Source organism: Ursus americanus, chromosome 2 (assembly GCF_024610735.1).
Source record: "Ursus americanus isolate L20-20 chromosome 2, mUrsAme1.1.p, whole genome shotgun sequence".
Lineage (NCBI taxonomy): Eukaryota > Metazoa > Chordata > Mammalia > Carnivora > Ursidae > Ursus > Ursus americanus.
The window spans coordinates 38,953,261-38,975,000 of NC_142128.1; the positions used below are offsets into that span (position 1 = coordinate 38,953,261).

A 21,740-nucleotide genomic window follows, 5' to 3' on the forward strand; every position below is an offset into this window, starting at 1 on the left:
TGGGTGTGTTAAGCAAGGTGACTCCAGAAGTTGGACTGAGAAAGAAGGCGGGAGAGTGGTGGAGGGGGAAGGTTCAGGCTGGGGAGGAGAGAGAAGTGAGGGTGCCTGCCGGTGGCCACATGACACTCTCTTGATAAAGCAAGAGTGGGTGTCCAAGAGCACCAGAGAGCAGGAAGGCCACCTGGCCCGGATGGTGTGTCAGGAACGGCTCTGCTAGGCCTTCTGGTGCCCTGACCTCTGGCAGCAGGTCCCAAAGCACCAATGCCTGGACCACAGGAGCCGGTACCAGCCCTACTGTCCAGGGGCCTCAGCTGCCCACTGGCCTCAGGAGCATAATACAGATGCCTAATACAGGCATTCTCAAATTAGACTTGTATGTCATACCCAGTGTTCCCCAGCCACAGTCTGTGGGCCCTAAGAGGGCAGCAGAGGGCTCTGAATGGCCTCTTCACTTCTACCTTGCTGACCTTTCAGTCCACCAGCACTTAACCAAGGAAACCCCATGCCCATCCCTGGAGGGGCCCCCTGTTTGCTGATTTCATCTGATGCCATAGGAATCCACAGGGCTGGGTGTCAGGCCACACTGAATCAAAGGGGCTTCCCAAAGTTTAACTTACACATTTATGAAATGAAGATGACAAATTGGTTGGTATCTAATATTTGGTTGTAGATTAGCTAGAATTCATGCACTTGAAGGCATAAAGGAAGAAGCATCCCGTTCTGCCACTACGGAATACAGAGTCCCTGTCCAGCACCTCCACTTCCCACTGCTCTCCGGAAGCTGCTTTTCCTGGTCCTGGCATCTTCCCATCTGCAGGTTTGCGTTGCTTTATGTAAATAGTGTGGTGACTGTATGATTTTTCCTAATCTACTAGTGGTTGCTTTCAGTAAGATTCTCCCTTCCTAATTCTGCTGTGCACGTGGCAGAATATGTGATACACATCACATAAAATTGACCATTTTAACCATTTTAGGTATACAATTGAGTGGCCTTAAATGCATTCACAGTGTTGTACAACCATCACCACGTCCATCTCCAGAAAGTTTTCATCTTCCCAAACTGACACTTTGTCTCCATTAGATATCGCTCTCCATTTCCGCTTCTCCAGCCCCTGGTAACCTTTGATCGGCTTCCTGCCCATGAGCTTGACGACTCTGGGTACTTCATAGGATACGTGACCTTTTGTGTCTGGCTTCTTTCTCTGAGCATGTGTTCGAGGTTCACCCACGTCACAGCAGCTGTCAGTGCGTCCTTCTTTCTTGCGCTGTGTTTGTTCACCCATTCATCTGTCTGTGGACGTCTGCACTGTTTCCACCTTTTGGTTCATGTGATCAGCCAGTCACAGCTGCTGGGAGCACACGCTTACAAGTGCCCTCATGTTTGTGTGTCTTTCCTGTCGTACATATTCATCTTTCTTTGTTAAAACATGCAGTTTATAAGTGCAGGTTACCCTATAATCTGCATTTACACTTAATACTTTGTAATAAACTTTTTTACATTACTCAATATTTGACCTAATTTAATGGCTGTATATCATTTCATTATATGAACATAGGGTAGTGAATGTAATCAATCCAATACTGTTAGACATTTAAGATGTTCCCCATTTTTTGCTATTGGAAACAGCTGTAGCTAAATTTTTGTCCACATTCTTAATTATTTCCTTGGGATAAGTTTCTGGACATTAAATTGCTACAATAATATTAATAGCTAACATTATTGAGTGCTTTCCAAGTGACAGACACTGTAATAAACACTTAGTACTGAATTTATTATTTTATTATTATTTTTGAAGATTTTATTTATTTATGTGACAGAGAGAGCACAAGCAGGGGGAGCAGCAAAGAGAGGGAGAAGCAGGCTCCCCACTGAGCAGGGAGTTGGACATGGGGCTCGATCTCAGGACCCTGGGATGACGATCCAAGCCAAAGGCAGATACTTAACCAACTGTGCCACCCAGGCGTCCCTAGTACTCAGTGTATACAAGGGCTGTCTGTTTGCCCATTTTACAGATGGGAACTGCAGGTCCAGCGGCAGGAGCTGGAAATGGAGGTGGTTGTGCGGGTAGGCTCTGTCACTGCAGGCTCACACTCCATGTGCTGCCTGCAGGATGCTCTCTCGCTCTGAGCTTCTCCATCTGTGGTTCTCCTTTTGTAAACGGGGGTAACAATGCCATCTTCTCTTGGTGACTGTCAAGACTGAGTACATCCACGTATGTCAAGTGCTTGGACTCATGCACCCAGTACCTGATCAGGGAGTATGTTATTGTGAATATTGAAGGATAGCAGTTTCACAGTCTCTCATATTTGGCAATATTTTTGTTGTGTGAATACTATTCTGCTTTTATAGTTTGATTTTTTTTTTTATAGGTGAACTTTTTTTTTTTTTTAAGTAGGCTCCACACCCAAGGTGCGGCTTGAACTCATACCCCGAGATTAAGAGTTGTGTGCTCGGGGCGCCTGGGTGGATCAGTCGGTTGAGCGTCCAACTCTTGGTTTTGGTCATGTCATGATCTCAGGATCTTGAGATCAAGCCCTGTGTTGGGCTCAGCGCTGAGTGCAGAGTCAGCTTGAGATTCTCTCTAAGTCTTAAAAAAAAAAAAAAAGAAGTCATGTGCTCTACCAACTGGGCCAGCCAGGCACCCCTATAGTTGAATTATTATACTTACAATTACTTTACTTTTTCCCTTTAAATCATATGAAGGTTTTTAGCATATTTGAATTAATCATATTGAAAAGAAGTATAAAACTACCTGAAACCAAAGAGATACCACACCAACATTAATACCACAGATGTGTCCAATAGTCTCATTAAAATAATTACTAAGTACAAAAATACGAAAAGATGTTAGCTTCACTATTAAAGAAATGCAAATTAAAATGACCATAGCCATAGGGAAGCCTGGGTGGCTCAGTTGGTTTAAGTGTCTGACTCTTGGTTTTGGCTCAAGTCCTGATCTCAGGGTTGTGATCTCAGGATCTGAGACCGAGCCCCACCTAGCTCTGGGCTCAGCAGGGAGTCTGCTTGAGCATACACATACGTGCAGAGGGACGGAGTGTGGAGAGCGGCAGAGAGAACAAACATAACCAATGTTAACAATTACTGAGTCTAAGGAAGCGTGTGCAGAGTTAACTATATAAGTCTTTCAACCTTTTATAGGTTTAAATTATTCAAAATAAAAAGTTGGGGAAAAATGTGCCTCCTGGGTGCTAGGATTACTGTGATTTCAGCAAGATCGGGAATTGTGGGAATTGGTGTCTCTGTTTTTTATTCTCGAAGCCAAGGACTTTGCGTGCAATACATGCAATGCTGTCGTCAGCTGTTTGTGACAAAACTCGTGCCACCACCATAGTGAACGTTGACCTCTCTGGGTGCTGGTTTGTGCCGCCCAAGCGGGCTGCTGTGAGCCTGCTCCCGCCTCACACCTTTTGGCTTCGAAGTCTGTCAGCTTGGTGGGCTTGTCTCAGCTGAGCCTTGTGTTTGCCACTAATACATGTTCCATATGAGCACACCCTTGAGCCAGCTCTTCCGCCTACAGGAGCCTAGGCCAGTGAAGCCACTACAAGTGTGCTGATGATTAGAAACCATCTCCATTGCCAACACTGGAGGACTGATGTCAGAATCTTGCGCAGTCACGGAAACAGTGCTGCAGAAATGTGCCGTCCGACAGAGAGTTACAGCACACTGTGAGGAAAGCAGGTTCAGAAATTGAGTTATGCACAAGTCTTATTTTAAGAGTTGCAGTTACATCCACAGATTTGGAAGAAGGTACACTAAGTGCTTCACTTTGGCTGTCTCTGGGTGAATGGAATTTTGGGTGGTTTTGCTTATTCATATTCTTGAACTCATCTGTAATAAACACATATTGCTTAAGCAATTAAAATAAGAAACTTGATTATTAGATAAAACAAGTTAAGATAGTATGACATTTAATAAACAAGTCCAATCCTGGCACTTCCTCACAATTACAAATTAAATGTGGGGGTTGCCTAATACTTACATGTTCGAATCTTCTTATATATCTACCTGCAAGATGCAGCCTGCATTGTGGTCAAGACTTCATCTTCTGGATTTAGGAAAGCCAGGTTATAACTTGGTTCTGTCCCTCAGCTGAGTGACCATAAAGCCAGGCTGGCTAGCCTCTAAATCTACATCTTCATGTTTAATAGGAATGGTAGTAATACCAATCTCACAGCTTTGTTGAGGGTTAAAGAACACATGGAAAGCTCTTGACCCAGTGCCTAGCAGTATTAAGGGTTAGTAAATGTGAGCTATTATTAAATTAGATGTCCTCAGTTTTCTGTGAGGGGCCTGCAGATGTCTTCTGTTTACATATCCAGCAGAAGCCCCTGCCTAAGCCTAAAGGACATCACCAGGCATCGTGCATCTTGGCTAGACTTTTTGTACACAGAGAGCAAGTAGGAACAAAAGTAGCTCTCCCCCTCTGGGGGGAGACTTCCTCATCTCTGGTTGGAGGTTGAGGTGCTGATTAACTCTGTTTATAAAGCACAGTGCTCTAGAGGCCAAAGGTCAATGACCAAGGTCTGAAGCCCTTTAATGAGGAAATGTGCCTCCTAGCCACTAGTGGAGCGATAAAAGTAAACTTTTAGACCAAATAAAAGCATTTAAAAAAAAAAGATTTTATTTATTTATTTGACAGAGAGAGACAGCCAGCGAGAGAGGGAACACAAGCAGGGGGAGCGAGAGAGGAAGAAGCAGGCTCCTAGCGGGGGAGCCTGATGTGGGGCTCGATCCCAGGACCCTGGGATCACACCCTGAGCCGAAGGCAGACGCTTAACGACTGAGCCACCCAGGTGCCCCTAGACGATAGCATTTTTATTTGGAAAACAATCGTTTCAAAATTATCTCCCAAATGCAGAATCTACAGGCCATGGTACAAATGAGTGAGGTTGCCATTAATCATTCACTTATTAAATACAATTTTAAATTAACTATGTGGAGTAGTGTTTAGCCACATTTCCAGGATAAGAAGCACTTGGGAGTGTTGATGATTAATTCTGCTAATTAATACAGCGAGCCTGGTATGGGCCAGTAATGTGGAAATTTTTATTTTTACAAATACCTCCAGATGATTATCATGATCAAGGAAATTTAGAAAAAACATGATTTTCAGATTCCTTTGCATAGTTTAAGTTTTGAATTACTGATTTCAGACTGTCCCAATGAAGTCTTTTTTTTTTTTTTTTAAGATTTATATTTATTTATTTGAGAGAGAGAGAAAGCACGAACAGGAGGGGTAGAGGAAGGAGCAGACTCTCTGCTGAGCAGGGAGCCCGATGCCACACAGGGCTGGATCCCAGGACCCCGGGATCATGACCTGAGCTGAAGGCAGATGCTTAATGGACTGAGCCACCCAAGCGCCCCCCCAATGAAAAGTCTTATCCAGTCCAGTTTTAGGAAAGAAAAGTAAGTCTTCTGAACATTTGGTTTGATAAATTCTCTGCTTTGGAAGCATCAGAAAAACGCAATTTCGTTGTTTCCTAAAAGACACTCTATCTTCTTTCCATTTCTGGCCCAGCTTTTCTAGATCCCATTTTCCTTGACGGGTCCATCTTCCTTAAGTCATAACAATCCAGTTAAATCATATTTAAGAATTAGTTTCTTGTCGCAAAAGAAAACAAAACAGAATTAGTTCATTAAAGGATTGTCACATTTAACAACCTTGGCTTGCTTCTGTCCAGCTCCCTTCTCTCCTGAAACATAATAGGGTGCTTTTGTACAGACTCAATACTCTGGCTTTTCCACCTTAAATCTCATACTGACGACCCCGTGTATGCCAGCCTGGATCTCATCGTTTTCTTTTACGGGTCCGACTCCCTTCGGCGTCCCGGTCAAGATAATATCTCCTTCTTCCAAGGTCATTATCTTAGAAACGTAGCTGATAATGTAGGGGATGGAAAAGATCATGGAGGCTGTCTCACCCTCCTGCCTGAGTTCACCGTTGACCTTGAGCCAGAGCTTCAGGTTGTGCGGGTCCGGGATCTTCTCTTTGGGCACGAACGCGCTGACCGGGCAGGAGGCCGTGAAGCTCTTGGCCAGCGTCCAGGGCAAGCCCTTCTTCTTGCACTCGTCCTGCACGTCTCTGGCGGTCATGTCCAGACACAGGGCATAGCCGGCCACGTAGTCCATGGCCGCGGCCTCGGGGACGGCGCAGCCGCGCCTGCCCATCACGACGCCCAGCTCGAGCTCGTGGTGCAGGTTGCGGGTGTAGGCCGGCATGAGGATGGCCGAGCCCTCGGGGACGTAGGCGGTGGACGGCTTCAGGAAGAGCACCGGCTCGCTCAGCACCGCGCTCTGCATCTCCTTGACGTGGTCCGCGTAGTTTCTGCCCACGCACACGATGTTCTTCCCCCACTCCCAGAAGCGGGACAGGGGCCTGGGGGCGGCCATGGCCCGGCCGGAGCCCCCGCACGTCACGTGACTTCGCCGGGACCCGGTCACCTGATGCCTACGGCGCCCCGGAGGGCACCAACTACCTCGCGGCGCCGTCCCGTCCGCGACGGCCCGTTCCGCTCCGCGCTCTCGCGGGTGCTCGGCGGTCGCGGCGCTTCCACCCCTGCAGCCGCTGTCCAGTAGCTGCCTCGGGACACTGGGCGGTCCCTGGAGAGAGGCTGAGACCCTGACGCTGCCCTCCTGCAGCCGCCAGGTCCCAACCCCCCCCCCCCCGCCCTCAGGTCAGCAGCAGCCCGGCCGCAGCAGGCACGGGTTTGGACGCGGGCGCTGATTGGCCGGGGTCTGGGGCGGGGGCGCGAGACGCGCGCGGATTGGCTGGGGGCGGGGCGGCGGGCGCCCATTGGCCGCGGCGCGTCGCCGGCGTGTGCGGCCCGCCCACCCCTCGCGCCGCCGCCCCGCCGCCGCCGCCGCAGCCGCTGCCCCGCCGCCCCGGGTCATGGTGCTGGGTCGCGGGCTGGTAGGCCACCGCAGCCTCGCCGCGCTGGGAGCCGTCTGCGCCCGCCGCGGCCTGGGTAGGTGGGCCGGCGCCGGCCGGGGCGCCGAGGGGCGCGCCTGACAGGGGCCGGGGGCGCGGGGCCCGGCCCGCGGAGGGGGGCCCGCCGGCGTCGGGACCCGGCAGCGGCGGTTGGGCCGCGCCCCCGCGAGGGGGCCGGGCGCTGGGGGCGGCCGGGAGTGGCCGGGCCGCCGCGGGCTGACGCTGTTTTCTGTCGACACAGGCTTCTAACCCTCGCCGGCGTCCAGGCGCGCCGGTCGGGGTCGAGAAAAGGCCCCAGCGGCACTTGAGTCAGACTTTGCGGGGGCTGAAGACAGAGTGGGGTCACTGGTCAGCTGGGGGTTGCTGGCGGATTTGTGCCGGGTAAGGAGACGTGCGCCCCTGGAGCCCCGCGGCCCCGCCCGCCCGGGCGGACCCCGCGTGTGTGGGGGGCCCCGGGGCGGCGCAGCGGGGCCCACGCAGCGCCCCGAGCTTCGGCTCACCAGAACAACCCGGGTGCGCGATGTACAGTGCAGACAGGGCAGGAAGCCGGGGCAGTACTCGGGTTCCAACAGACTGGGTCCTGCGGCTGTGGGGCCCTGGCCCTCCCTCTAAAAGGAGAGGTGTTGGGCACGCGGGCTTCCCAGGGCCTGTGCTTCCAGCTGTCAGATTCCTTTCCCACTGGGAGTTACGTCTTGCTTTGTTGGAATATTTTGACCTTGATTTTGAAATTTTTCTTTATTTCCTGATATCTTATCTGGCTGATGTGGCAATAGGGGCAGTAGGTTAACCCGAGTCTGTGGGAGATGGTTAGCGGTTGGAGAAATGACCACATAGCAGTCGTAAGGGAGACGAAGCCGCCCTTGGCCGTTTTAGATCTCACTGGGAGCACTCAAGGTTCTGGAGCGGGTAAGGTGTTGCCATTACTAAGGAAAGAGCCTGTCCTTTTTTTCCATTTGGGGATACCCCTCAGAGTGTCATGGCTAAGACCTTTGGCTTCCGGAGTCAGGCAGAGAGTGTAAGTGGGACGACAGGGAATTGGCAGGTTATTGGCTGCCTCACTCAGAAGGGAGCCCGTCCCAGCCGTGGGATGCTGGGCAGAAGGACGGGCCCAGTTCAAGAGAAGCCAAACAAAACATGTCTCAGGACTTGGCCTGGACTTAGGCTGCAGTTCTGTGCCCTCTGCTTATTCAAAAGGTCACAGTTGCAAACCAGTGAGCTGGAAGCATTTCTCAGGCATGATTTTTGGGAAAGGAGTAAGGCTTTTGGTGGTGCCTGCAGAAATAACTAAGTTTGCCAGATTCTCCGGGAGAAGCTTTATAGCACCGAGAGGAGCCTGAGCACAGGATGTGATCATGCGTCCTTCACCTGCGCAGTGTTCCTCTCCCAGACTCGAAGCAGAGTCCTCTTTCAGCCCTGCTTTCCTCCCTCTCCAACCCCCAGTATGCACACTCTGCTCTGTAGTCCTTCCTGGGCTCGGATGGTGCTGGGGCCTTGGGGAGCTGGACTGTCACAGAAACCTGATCATTTAGAAATGTTTGTTATGCTGTGCTTGAGGAGAAGGGCCTGGAAATCGCCCAGCTGGTTGTCCAGGGACAGGGGAATTGGATATCTCTGTGTACTCTTTAAAGCTGCACTTTCCCTGGCCATGGCAGAGGTGGTTGAATCCAGCTTGAGGTGGCCCCTGGAGATGTGGTCTGTCAGTCAGTGGCTCCTGCCTTTTTTCTGGATCCCTTTTGGAAGAGGCCCTCATTCCAGCACCTCCTCCAGAATTTCATGGCTGTCTTTTGTCACCTTTTGTGGTGTTCCTCTCTTTCACATTAAGACTTAAAGTATTGTTGGGGCCTCTGTGAATTTTTCGATTGAATAGGAGGAGTTTCATTGTTGAAGATACTTTGGCGGGGCGCCTGGGTGGCTCAGTCGTTAAGTGTCTGCCTTTGGCTCAGGGCGTGATCCCAGAGTACTGGGATTGAGCCCCGCATTGGGCTCCATGCTCCGCTGGAAGCCTGCTTCTTCCTTTACCTGTTGCTCTGCCTGTGTTCCCTCTCTCGCTGGCTCGCTCTCTCTGTCAAATAAATAAATAAATAAATAAAATCTTAAAAAAAAGAAAAAAAGAAAGAAAGAAAATACTTTGGCACCTGACTCCTCGGTGGAGGATGCTTTTGGCTCCTGCTCACTCCTGACACACCCTGGCAGGGTCCTTTGGTTCAACTGGGGCGACTCTGTGTCCTGTGCCCTTGAATCTGAGACAGGTGGCCACCTCTCCTATGTCTCAGTCCCTGGTGCGTTTTGTGCGTGATTCAAATTTCGAGTTTCTGCCTATGAAAGTGAAGATTGTTTTCTTCTCTGGCTGGAGGCCTAGGAAGGGTCAGAGGCGCTCGCCCTCCGGGTTCCTCTCTTCGTGGTCTTTTTGAGTCGGGTGTGAACACCCTAGGACTGGCACTGGTCACTTCTGACAGTGGTCTGAATCACAGGCACAAACCAGCACTTCTGTCCTCTGAGAGCTCTTGAAAAAGAAAATCAGGGTCATAGTCTGAAAGAAGTGATTTCCCTGAACATGCACGTGAAGAAATTTCTGTGTTTTTCTTACGGATGTGGTAAAATGAGGATATTTTCTTCTTTACTGAAGGAACTCAGAAAACCCGACACGGCGAGCCTCACACTTTGCCACTCGCCGAGTCACTGTCCCGGGACGTCGCATCCCCGGGACGCCAGGCCTCCCGGGCCGAGGGCTTGTCTTTAAGTCTCAGCCTGGGGCGGCTTCCCGTGAACACGGACCGAGGCTGCGCTTTTGTCTTCAGGCCCAGCGCTGCTGGGAGTCCTCCTCCATCACGCGGGTATAAGGAAGAGCTTGACCGTGGAACAGGGCACCATGAAGGTTGAGTTACTGCCTGCCCTCACCGACAACTACATGTACCTGATCATTGATGACGAGACCAAGGAGGCCGCCGTCGTGGACCCGGTGCAGCCGCAGAAGGTGGGAGGCAGGGCCCCAGCAGCACTTCATCCCCTGCGAGGGCTAACAGCTGCAGTGCCCTTGTAGCTTGGCCGAAGCTAAACAGAAACTCACCCATTTGGCTTCTGCAAAACCACTGGTGGCCAGCCACTCTGCCGTCGGGCAGAAGGCCAGTGAGGGGTGGAGGCCACCGACGGCTTGGGCAAGGGGAGCAATGGGCTTCTGTCTGTAAGGTCCCTCGGAGCCAGGAAGCCCTGGGGGCGGTGCCCTCGGCTGGCGGGGCTTGGAGAGGTTGTGGCTGGCCCTGAACTGCCAATTGGGTCAAGAGAGACCTCGAGCAGGGGCAAGTCGCCAGGGTCACGACAGGGCGTGGCCCCTCCCAGCCAATCCTGGGTCCTGCTGCCCACCCTGCATCTCATCCGGCCAGTGCTGGGGGTGTGACCACGGCCCCCATCTTGCCTCACGTTTGGTTGCAGGTTGTAGAAACGGTGAAAAAGCACGGTGTGAAGCTGACCACGGTGCTCACCACCCACCACCACTGGTAAGCCCTCACCAACTGGCTGCTTGGGCCTGTCGGCTCTGGGCCGTGTGCACCCCAGAGTGTGCACGGCTGGCGGCCGTGGGGGTCGGGCACTTGCGGGCTCCCTGGGCCCTCCTTCAGGTGGGGGCCTGCGGGATCGGGGTGCTGGAAGCCCTTGTCCCTGCCCAGCTGTGTTCTCTGAGCTGCTGAGGGTCGGCCCCAGTGGGATTCTGGGAAGACTTGCGGACGCTAGTCCCCATGCTGCCGCCCCGGGCCCTCGGCCCCGGCCCTGGGCTCTGCTAACTCGGGGGCTCCGTTGGAAGGACCTCCAGCAGCATATTTGAAGGTGTCTGGGCTTCTGTGATGGGAGATTGGCTTTGATATCAGGGAAGAAACAATTCTAGACATTTAGTGTTTTTAAAAATCAAGCAGCTATATTTGGAGAGGTTGTGGTTTTCAAAACTGGAGTTCAGGGATAAAAGAAACCCCCGTGTGTTTGGGTTTTCGTGCTAGAGCTGCTTGTCCCAGACCCTTGGTGAGTTTTCTGAAATTTTGGGGGCTCTTCACAGCTAGAAAAAAGTGTTCATTTGGCTCAGAATTTTCTTTTCCACGTACATGCCCGAGGGCAGCTAGCGGCTGTCGCATCCCGGCGGAGGGTCCTGAGGACATGGATTGGCCAGAGTTTGTTCAACGGTGGCCACTTCTTGGTTGAGTCACTAGGGCACCGAGAGCCTTTGGGGTTTAGCTTTGGGGGCATCAGCTGTTAACTCCTAAAAGCAGAGGTGGGCTGGCAGCCTTGCTCTTGGCCGCTGTGCCCTGGGCTTGCTTTCTGGGAAAAAGCCAGATCTGCCTCCCGCACAGCCTCAGGGTTGGCTTCTTTCTCCCTTGCTAAGCAACCACCAGGTGACTTTTCTCAAGTTGTGATGCTCTGGGGTTTTTCATATGTTTATGTTAGAATACAAAACCCCAAATTCGGCTCCAGAGTGAGCCCTGAGGCGCCAGTACCTCCCTCCCTCCCTGCACTTCGAGGAGGTGTTGGAGCTGCCCTGGGTGTAGCAGACGGGTGGGCAGGGCCGGGCCGCCCCTGTTATCTGTGGGCCCTGCTGGGTCTGGGCCGCTCGAGGGGCTCTGTGGATGAATGTGTAGTGAGGAACAGGAGCCCTGCTTGTCCTGGGAAGGCTGATCTGGCGCGGGGCCCTGGCTGGGCGCACGTCCAGCCCCTTGTCAGCCCCTCGAGGTGCGTCAGGGGCTGGCCTGGCCCCTAGTCGCCCTCAGGCATTGCCGATTTACGTATGTATGTATGTATGTGTGTGTGTGTTTATTTGTTTAAAGATGTGTTTTTATTTTTACTTTTTAAATTATAAACAAGTTTTTAATTCCAGTTAGCGGACAGTGTTCCAGGCTGCAGGTGTGGCACATGAGTGATCAGCAGTTCTCTCCATTACCGTCTCATCACAAGTGCGCTCCTTAACCCTGCCCCCTGCGCCACCCTTCCCCACACCCGCCTCCCCTCTGGTAACCATCTGTTTCCTCTCAAGAGTCTGTTCTTTGGTTTGTCTCCTTTTCCCTTTGTTCATTTGTTTTGTTTCTGAAATTCCACATGAGTGAGATCCTATGGCATTTGTCTTTCTCTGACATTTCACTTAGCATGATACTCTGTAGCTCCCTCCGTGTTATTGCAAATGGCAAGATTTCGTTCTTTCTCATAGCTGAATAACAGTCCATTGTGTGTGTGCGTACACACACACACACACACACACACACGCCGTGTCTTTGTCTGTTCATCAGTGCGTGGGCGCTCGGGTTGCTTCCGTAATTCGGCTCTTGTCGCTGCTGCTGCTGTAAGCGGTGCACGTATCCCTTTGCATTGGTGCTCTTGTAGCTTTGGGTAAATAGTAGTGTGACTGCCGGATCATAGGGTAGCTCTATTTTTAACTTTCTGAGGAGCCTCCACGCTGTTGTCCGGAGTGGCTGCACCAGCTTGCGTTCCCAGCAGCAGTGCACGAGGGCTCCCCCTTCTCCGCATCCTCGTCAGCACCTGTTGTTTCTTGTGTTGTTGATTTTACCCGTTCTGACAGGTGGGAGGTGATACCCCATTGTGGTTTGGATTTGTGTTTCCCTGATGAGTGATAGTGAGCACCTTTTCATGTGTCTGTTGGCCGTCTCTGTGTCTTCTTTGGAGAAATGTCTGTTCTGGTCCTCTGCCAATTTTTTTAATTGGATTATTCATTTTTTGGGTGTTGGGTTATATAAGCTTTTTATATATTTTGGATACTAACCCTTTATCAGATATGTCATTTGCAAATATCTTCTCCCATTCTTTAGGCTGCCTTGTAGTTTTGTTGATTGTTTCCTTTGCTGTGCAGAAGTTTTTTACTTTGATGAAGTCCCAGTAGTTCATTTTTGTTTTTGTTTCCCTTCCTCCGGAGACGTGTCTAGTAAGAAGTTGCTACGAGACATCATTGCCTGTGTTCTCCTCTATGATTTTTATGGTCTCCTGTCTAACATTTAGGTCTTTCATCTATTTTGAATTTATTTTTGTGGATGGTGTAAGAAAGTGGTCCAGTTTCATTCTTTTGCATGTGGCTGTCCTGTTTCCCCAATACCATTTGTTCAAGAGACTGTCTTTTCCATTGGGTATTTTTGGATGGTTCGTTTCTGAGTTCTCTCTTCTGTTCCTCTGATTTCTGTGTCTGTTTTTGTGCTAGTACCACACTGTCTTGATGATTACAGCTTTGTAATATAGACTGAAATCCAGAATTGTGATGCCACCGGCTTTGCTTCTGCTTGTCAGGTTTGCTTTGGCTCTTCAGGGTCTTTTGTGGTTCCGTAGAAATTTTAGTATTCTTTGTTGTAGCTCTGTGAAAAATGGGGGTGGTATTTTGATAGGCATTGCGTTAAATGTGTAGATTGCTTTGGGTAGTACAGACATTTTGTGTTTGTTCTTCCAATCCATGAGCATGGAATGTCTTTGTTTCTTTCTGTCTTCAGTTTCTCTCATGAGTGTTCCATAGTTTTCAGACTACGGTTCTTTCACCTCTTTGGTCAGGTTTATTCCTAGGTATCTTACGGTTTGGGTGCAATTGTAAACGGGATCATTTTCTTAATTTCTCTTTCTGCTGCTTCATTAGCATATAGAAATGCAACAGGACTTTCCACATTGGTTTGTATCCTGCAGCCTTACTGAATTCGTGTATCAGTTCAGCAGTTTTTTGGTGTTCTTTTGGGTGGGGCATTGCCATTTTATTTTATTATTTATTTATTTTTAGGGAGGTGGGGAGGGCAGAGGGAAAGGGGGAGAGAGAGAATGTTAAGCAGGTTCCACTCATCTCACGACCCTGAGATCCTGACCTGAGCTGATATCAAGAGTCAGACCCTTAAACGACTGAGCCCCCTAGGCGCCCCGGGCGTTGCCATTTTAGAAGACAGCTTCCACCTGCTCAGGGCAATGGGTCCCAAACTGGGTCACCTGCGAGAGTCACGGGGGGGGGGGGGCACTTTAAAACTCCTGCTCTTCAGACTGTCCCCAGGCCAACTGCGGCAGGATGTGGGGTGGGGAGTGAGGACTTGGTGCTTCCTACAGATCCTGAGGTGACTCTTATGTGCCCAAAGCGTGGGAGCCAGGGCATTTGGGATCATCTAGGTGTCTGCAGCTTGGTCTGCCTGCTTCCAAAGCTTCCGCAGCCACAGGGCAGGGGCACAGAAATGCCTCACTTGGGAATGGCATGTCTGAGAATGTTCTTTTCCGTGGAGCCAAAGGACCAAGAAGCCAGTTTCCTGTGTGGGGAGATGCCTTTCTACCTAGAAGGTAGCCAGGAAAGGAGACTTGTGGTCGGGGTTTAAGAGCTGGCAGGCCCAGGCCTATCAGCAGGAGCCCAGGTCTAACCTTTCTGACTTCCAGGGACCACGCTGGCGGGAACGAGAAGCTGGTCAAGCTGGAGCCTGGGTTGAAGGTGTGCGGGGGTGATGACCGGATCGGGGCGTTGACTCACAAGGTCACGCACCTGTCCACACTGCAGGTGAGCAGTGAACCAACGGAAGGCACTCCAGCGTAGCTGGCCTCCAGGCCCCAGAGGGGTGGGCTGTGGTGGGGGCACTTGCCCCCGCTCCTGGCATTCCCTCCCTTACCCAGGGACCCGGCAGGTGGAGGGCAGCGGGACGGTGCCCTGTCAGGAGCATCACAGGCACGTCCGCCTGCGGAGGGCGCCGGGTTGCGGGGAGACGCTGTCGGGCCCGGTTCTGAGACAGTCCGGGAAACTGGGACATGGACTGTGACGGCAGCGGGTTCTCCCGTCACGGTTGCATCTCTCGGATGCGGTGATGATGTAAGGTCAAGCGAGAGGATGTCCCTGGAGCTTCCGCAGGCGCCTCAGGGGCGGTGTGTGCGCACGCGTGCAGCTCCTGGTGCGCATGTGCAGGGTGATGCGCACGTAGCGGGCGGGGCCTGTTCGCGGTCGGGGACCCACGGGAGAGTCACCCCGAGGGTCGTCTTGATTTCAGTCTTTTTGTAGGCTGAACATTTTCGAAGTTATGGGTAAAGGGAGGGGGGGCAGTGGGAGACGGGAAGGAAAACTGAGCAGAAGGCCAAGCACCGAAGAAAGAAAACGGTCTTTTCTAAGAAGCAAGACACCTGGTTCGGATCTGGCTTGATTTTGAGGCAAAGAGTAAAACAAGCCCCTTTGGTTTTGCACGCCGGGCAGCACCAGGTTCCGGGGAGTGCCTTGCCTCCGAGGCCCCCTAGGACGGAGTCGCACGCTCGCCAGCAAGATGCATGTCCTGCTCGGTGGAGCGGCGCTGAGCGAAGTCCGCTCGCCCCTGTTGGGAGCGGCCGCCGTGGGGCGGTGGCTGGTCCGGGGGTGGGGGCGGCCGTCCGTGGGGCCGGTGGCCCACTTGCTCGGGAGCCCTCGGGCAGGTTCGCCAGCGCGTGCTCTGTTGAAGGTGGGGTCGCTCAGTGTCAAGTGCCTGTCGACGCCGTGCCACACTTCCGGACATATCTGCTACTTCGTGACCAAGCCCGGCAGCTCCGAGCCCCCTGCCGTGTTCACAGGTGAGTGTGCAGGTGTGTGTGCCGGGCCGAGGGACTCTTTGCAAAGACCCCCTTGGCTCAGGGATGCCTCTCAACACTGGGGGCGGAGAAGCAGAGCATTTGCAGCCTCCTGCGCGGGGCTGTTGGTGAACTTGCCCCGGCCCTCAGGGAGAGCACAGGAAGGCCCCAGTGTTCGGGGCACTGTCAGGACAGGCCTTTCCAGCAATCTGGGGGGCGGGGCTTCTCCCTTTTGAGCGAACGTGAGGCGCTGTGGCTGCTGGCTGGGGAGTCCGTGCGAGCAGAACCGCTGAGCGCATCCGCCGGACGCGGAGCAGGCCTGTGTGCTGCACGGAGGCCTCTCTCTGTCCTGACCTTTCTCAGCCCATATCGACAGCTCTCAAGCCCGGAGTCTTGCAGAAATCTAAGTTTCAGTCATGATGTCACTGCAGTGGGAGCTAGTTGGGAAATGCGATAGGGCTCCTGGAGCAGCTCCGCAGTGGGACGGGCGTGTGCGGGGCTCGGTTACCAGTGAACGCGGCCGTGGGCTCCTGGGTCAGGCAGAGGTGCTAACAGAAGGGGGGCCTCTGTCGCCTCGTGAATTGGACAGCACCCCCACACCGAAGCTTGTTTTAAAGACTCGGTCGTTTTTGGTGTCCCCAGTGCAGTAGCAGTAGGTGCAGGCCCTGAGCGGACTCCGCGTTCTCGCCATGGGACCCCTGGACTTGCTCTGGCCCCGGATGTCAGCCTGGCTAAGTGCCGGGGGGTGGGGCGCAGGGGGAGTGATCAGGGCCTGGGAGCGAGGTGGGTCCCTGGGGACTGCGCAGACTGGAGAAGTCTCGTCCCTGCTTTGGGGGGTGGGGCCGCCTGCTGTGAGACCCTGCCTTGAGCCCAGGCCCTACGCTGTGCCTGTCCTCCATGGACAGCGGCTGGCAGGGGTGTGGTGTGTGGACAAGTTGTGTAGTGTCCTCGGTGCTGAGGCTCTGGCGTCTGCCACCCGGACGGTGAGGACTGAACGTGTGGGAACCAGGGCGTGCAGTGAGGCACGGCGGCAGGTGTGGGTATAGGGGCTGCTCCCCCAGAGGGAGGGCCCGACCTCGAAGTCTCCTGCGCCTGCGTGTGCTCCAGCCTTCTCTGGGGTCTTGTGGACTCAACCTACCTGGGGGGGGTTGTTCAGGGGCAGAGCCCCAGTCCCACCACCAGGCTGTCCTGTCGTGTCCTGGGGGGCAGTGTGGCACCGCCCTCGCTAGGTGGGCCCTGACTCCTGTCTGGCACGACCCCACGGTAGCCCTGTGGTCCTGGGTTGTGGTTCGGGCTTCCTGGGAAGGGGTCTGGCCAGTGCTGCTAGAGGAGGACTCCCCACCACTGGGGCCTGGAGAACAAGTGTGTCCGAGCTCCTGCTGGGCAGGGAAGCAGCAGAGGCTGGGCAGGTCTCAGGAGGGGACGTCCCCTCTAAAAGGCTGAGGCAGGAAGGGGCTCTGTGAGGCAGCAGGCCTGTGTGCTGAGGACCCAGGTGGTGGCTGGTGAGCTCAGGGGCGTGCTACAGGCTGGCGCTGGCCACCGAGGGTAAGAGGAGACATGGGAGGCAGGCCCTGGAGGGCTGCTGGGCCCGTAGGGACAAGGGCTGGTTTGGGGGTCCCGGCACTAGGGCTGACAAGATGGGGTCACCCTACTCCTCCCTTCACTGACCCAAGGTGTGGGTTTGAGCAGCTGTTTCGGGGGGCTGGTGGTGCCAGTGAGACTTGAGGGGGAGCGGTGGGGGGTAGGAGCTGAGAGCTGGGGGTTAGGGTTTCTTGGTTTGTCTCTCTGTCCTGCTGGCGGCCCCCTACTGCTGCCTGGCTGTCCTGCTTCTCAGGAGACACCCTGTTCGTGGCTGGCTGTGGGAAGTTCTACGAAGGGACAGCGGATGAGATGTACAGAGCCCTGATTGAGATCCTGGGCCGGCTCCCTCCAGACACGGTAGGCAGCAGCCCACGAGTGGGGCCCTCCCGTCCCTCCCATGCCGGGGAGAGCGGAAGGGCGGGGGCATTTCCTCTGGAAGCGAGGCTTTCTGTTCATGTATTTTTATTGTTGGTTAACACGCACACACGAAGTGTCTGTGTCCTGAGGGACACTTCCGTGCTTGTCGCTAACGGGACCCAGCCCAGAGCCCTGTGTGCCCAGCTCCGAGGGGTCTGTGGTCAGATTCCGGAGACTCCAAGCTCACAGTCTGGTGTCTTCCCCAGCGAGTGTACTGTGGCCACGAGTATACCATCAACAACCTCAAGTTCGCGAGGCACGTGGAGCCCAGCAATGCTGCCGTTCAGGAGAAGCTGGCCTGGGCCAAGGTGAGCGGGGCGCGCCGCGGGGGTGCGTCTGTGGGGCAGTCACCGTGCTGGGGCTGCCCGGAGCACCGGGGGTCTGGGGCACCGTCTCCGGTGTGGGCACGAGGTGCTCCTCCTGGCCTGCCCCAAACTAGTGAGGAAGCCCCGGCTGTCTGGTTGAGATCCTTGCTGACCCAGGGAGTCTGGGCTGGGCCCGGGGTCCCGCACTTCTAGCAGGTGCCCAGGGGAGGCCGGAGCTGCGAATCCCTGACCTGTCGTCCATGTGCTGGGCTGCGGGTTAGGCGGGACAGTGAGTGAGCACCACAGCCTCCCTGTTGGGAGCACACAGTGGGATTCGCCCCAGAGGCTGCTTGTCTGAAAGCCATTTATTTCTGTGATGACCCCGGTGCTCAGAGGTTTGGTTGCAGGGCTGGCTTCTTGTCCTGGAGACATCGTCGGTGGCGAGGTTTGGAAGTGCTGCTGCAGGTGGCCGGGCTGAGGGACGTGCTCCTGGACGCGGGGGGGTCTGTCTTCCCCTCAGTCCCTGAGAGAGGGTGTCAGGAAGACATACGGCCAGGAGGCCTCAAGTGCGGGGCCTTCCGCTCCATTCAGGGACGAGTGCCGCCTCACAGTTTTGTTTTTTAATAAATCACCTGTTTTGGTCAAGCATCTTTATCGATTTGGGCTATGGGCTGACAAAATAAGACTTGTTAGAATTCAGCCACCTGGGTCAGCTGGTGAACGTGACTCCTTTGTTGGCAGTGCGCACAGAGGATTCTTCGTGACCTCACAGGACTCGCCCTGTGTATCTGCTTTATGTATTGTTCTGTGGCTTCTCATTTAATAACGGGTCCTAGTGCCCTTTCCATAGCACTCTATACGCACCAAACTAATTCTGTGCATAGTTACCGGCTTTAAAAAACTAATCTTTATGGAAGGTGATGTTCATCCAATCAAACGTACCTGTTCTGAGTGAGGAGAACGCAGTTTGATGAATTCTGGCGGCACGTGCCCGTGAGATCCCCTCGCGCTCCGTGTCCGTGCGGTGTCCGCAGACGGACGTGCTCTCGGGCGGCGTCCAGCTTTCTGCTCTCGTGGGTAGAGCGGCTGCGAACCTGCGTGTGCGCCTCGGCGTGGACACGGGTTTCCGCTGCTGTGGGTGCAGACCCTGGGGGGAGGTGTGGCTCGCGTGGGCTTCCCTTCTAAGAAGCTACCAGACTGCCTCCCCGTTGGTTGCACGGCCTGGCGTTCGCTCCAGGAATGCTCCCCACGCGGTGCTGACGTGAACGGGAGCCGGTCTGTGAGGCGTGCGCTGGCGTCTCCTTGTGGGTTTAAAATTTCCGTCCTCTGAGGGTAAAGAAACCAAGCGTCTCTCCTGGGCTCACCGGCCTCGTACAGATCCTCTTTTGCAAAGCGTATGTTCGCATCTTCTGTCCAGTTAAAAATGGGGCTGTCTTAGTTGCAGGAATTCCGTATGCGTTCCGGCCACAGTCTTTGTCAGAAATGTGTCTCCGGTATCTCCTCTGTTGCTGTGGCTTGCCGTGGTTCTCTCCCCTTAACAGTGTCTTTTTAATACAAGTTCATACTTTTGATGCAGGTCTGTTGATTAGTATTTTCTTTGACACTTTGTGTCTTAAGAAATCTTTGCACGCCCCTTGTCAAAAAGACTCTGCTGTGTTTTCTCCTGAAAGTTAATGGTCTTAGCTTTTATGTTTATACAAATTTATATGTAGGTCTGTGATCCAATTGTGTACGGTCTAAGGTAAGGGTAGAAGGCTCCCCCCCCCTTTTTTTTTTTTGCATATTCACACCCAGGTGCTTGACACCGTTTGTTGCAAACACGGTCTTTTCCTCGCCGGTTACCTTGGCTTCTTCGCTCAGTAAAACAGACAGTACAGCACGCGTCACTTCTGGCCTCTCCTCTCGGTGCCGCTGATCCGTAGGACGTCGTCCCCCGCCCCGCCGGTAGCAGACAGCCTTGATGGCTGTAGCTTATGCTGAGTCTAGAGTCAGGTTGTGTACGTCCCCTAGCTTTAGACTTTCTTAAAACTGGTTTTGGCTCTTCTAAGTGCTTTGCATTTCCATACAAATTTTAGGATTATCTTATTAATTTTTACCCAAAAACTCAGCTTGGCTTTGGATTGGGACTGTGTTGTAACAAAAGATTTGGAGAGAACTGAGGCCTTAACAATGTCGAGTCTTTCCACGAATATGCTTTAGCTTTCCATTTAGTGAGGTCATTAGTTTTTCTCAGAGATATGTTCTAATTTTCATTGTTACAGAAATTGTACATATTGTCAAATGTATCCCTAAGAACTTCACGTTTTTGGATTTTATTGGAAATGATTATTTGCTAAAGTCTTTAGAAAAACAAGTGATTTTTGCATTTTGATCTTGTGACCTTGCTCACCTCCCTCGTTCTAGCATCTTTTCCTTAGATTCCTTAGCACACAGCCACTTCATCGACAAATAGACAGTTTTATTCCTTCTTTTGCAATCTGCATGCCTTTTGTTTACTTGTTTTGTCCCACCGCACTGGCTAAGATCCCCAGGACAACGTTAGTGTCAGCGGTGAGAGCGGACACCTTTGCCTCGTTCCCAGTCTCGGGGAAAGCATTTGGTCTTTAATCATGAGCAATGATATTAGCTGTGGGCTTTTTGTAAATCCTCTGAGGTTGATGGAGTGGACTTACATTCCTGGTTTCCGGAGAGTTTGTATCATGAGTGGGTGCTGAATTGTGTGAACTGATTTTTTTCTTCATCTGTTACATAAGTAAGTTTTCTCCTTTACTCTGTTAATATGTAGGAGCGTATCAGCTGGTCTCCAACGTTAAACCAGCCTTGCTTTCCAGACAGACCTTGGTCGTGCTGCGTTACGTTGCTGTCGTGTCTTCTGTGTTCACGGGAGATCGTGGTCTGTAGTTTTATTTTCTTGCAGTGTGTTTGGTCTTCGTATCAGGGTGATGCTGGTCGCATAGAATGAATGGAAAGTGTTTACTGCTATTTTCCAGAAGGGTTTTTTATGGTATTATTTATTTGTCTAATGTTAGAATCCACCAGTGAAGCCACCTGGACATTGAATGCTTTCTGTGGAAACATCTTTGTTGTTGTTACGAATGTGTGTCTTCACGTGTGGCTGCTAGATTTTTACATCTTCTTGATCACTTGTGCCACGTGTGTCTTTCAAGGTTTGCCCATTTTGTCAAGGTTTTCAAATTTATTGACATAATTTTCATATTTTTTAAAAAAATATCAACTTTGTTGTGGTTTAGCTCACATGTAACGAACCACGTTAAAGTGAATGACTGAGTGAATTTTGGGAGACATGCACACACCCCAATGAAACAACGGCCGTCACAGTTAAGACAGAGAATGTTCCCTGGGGCTCCTGGGTGGCTCAGTCCTTAAGCGTCTACCTTTGGCTCAGGGCGTGATCCCAGCATTCTGGGATCGAGCCCCACATCAGGCTCCTCTGCTGGGAGCCTGCTTCTTCCTCTCCCACTCCCCCTGCTTGTGTTCCCTCTCTCGCTGGCTGTCTCTGTCAAATAAATAAATAAAATCTTAAAAAAAAAAAAGAACATTCCCATCACGCGTCCACTCTGCAGGGCTGCAGGCGACCCTGCTCCGTGGTAGGTCACGAGGCTTCCATTTGGCCATTTAAGAAATTGCATCCTCTTATTTTTGTTAAGAGGATGTTTCTCTCTCTCTTTTTTTTTTTTTTTTTTTTGGTAAGTTTGTCACATAGTCTCTCCCATTCTGTGGCTTGCTTTTTATTTTCTCAACAATGTTTTTTGAAGAGTAAGCATTTTTAATAGTCCAGCACGTTAACTTTTTTATGGTTCGTACTTCTTGTCTCTTACCTAAGAAATACTTGCTTTTCAGGAGGATCAGAATTTTTCTCCTTTGTTTCCTTTGTTTAGCTTTTCCTTTTAGAGCAGAATGTTCCCCACCCCCGTCTGTTAGATCCGTAGTGATGTACTGTCTTTCTGGT

The 21,740-nt window shown here is 52.5% G+C and overlaps 3 protein-coding genes across 10 annotated transcripts in view; 1 reads left to right on the plus strand and 2 right to left on the minus strand.

Annotated features, from left to right (window-relative positions):
• Nucleotides 1–5,192: 5,192 nt before the first annotated feature.
• FAHD1 (FAH domain containing oxaloacetate decarboxylase 1) lies at nucleotides 5,193–6,682 on the minus strand. Its single transcript, XM_045784783.2, has one exon. The coding sequence runs from the start codon at nucleotides 6,410–6,412 to the stop codon at nucleotides 5,747–5,749; it is 666 nt and encodes a 221-aa protein (XP_045640739.1). The 5' UTR covers nucleotides 6,413–6,682; the 3' UTR covers nucleotides 5,193–5,746.
• A 149-nt stretch (nucleotides 6,683–6,831) lies between these two features.
• HAGH (hydroxyacylglutathione hydrolase) overlaps nucleotides 6,832–21,740 on the plus strand; it is a 27,961-nt gene continuing 13,052 nt past the window's right edge. For 2 of the 3 annotated variants that reach the window (XM_087853727.1, XM_045784759.2), the window contains exons 1-7: nucleotides 6,832–6,987; nucleotides 9,749–9,924; nucleotides 10,380–10,444; nucleotides 14,325–14,442; nucleotides 15,362–15,470; nucleotides 17,302–17,405; nucleotides 17,672–17,773. In XM_087853727.1, coding sequence (XP_087709853.1) covers nucleotides 6,912–6,987; nucleotides 9,749–9,924; nucleotides 10,380–10,444; nucleotides 14,325–14,442; nucleotides 15,362–15,470; nucleotides 17,302–17,405; nucleotides 17,672–17,773 — 750 coding nt within the window. In that variant the 5' untranslated portion in view covers nucleotides 6,832–6,911. Of the gene's footprint in view, nucleotides 6,988–7,191; nucleotides 7,332–9,748; nucleotides 9,925–10,379; nucleotides 10,445–14,324; nucleotides 14,443–15,361; nucleotides 15,471–17,301; nucleotides 17,406–17,671; nucleotides 17,774–21,740 lie in introns of all 3 variants that reach the window. The other variant, XM_045784760.2, reaches the window with a different exon arrangement.
• LOC123783800 (uncharacterized) overlaps nucleotides 19,526–21,740 on the minus strand; it is a 15,127-nt gene continuing 12,912 nt past the window's right edge. For all 6 annotated transcript variants that reach the window (XR_015720953.1, XR_015720948.1, XR_015720950.1 and 3 more), the window contains one exon: nucleotides 19,526–21,740. This exon is cut by the window's right edge. The gene's annotated coding sequence lies outside the window, so the exon portion shown is untranslated.

What these genes read in the sequence shown, in the direction of transcription:
- FAHD1 (XM_045784783.2), bottom strand. Translation starts at nt 6,412, where the DNA reads ATGGCCGCCCCCAGGCCCCTGTCCCGCTTCTGGGAGTGGGGGAAGAAC.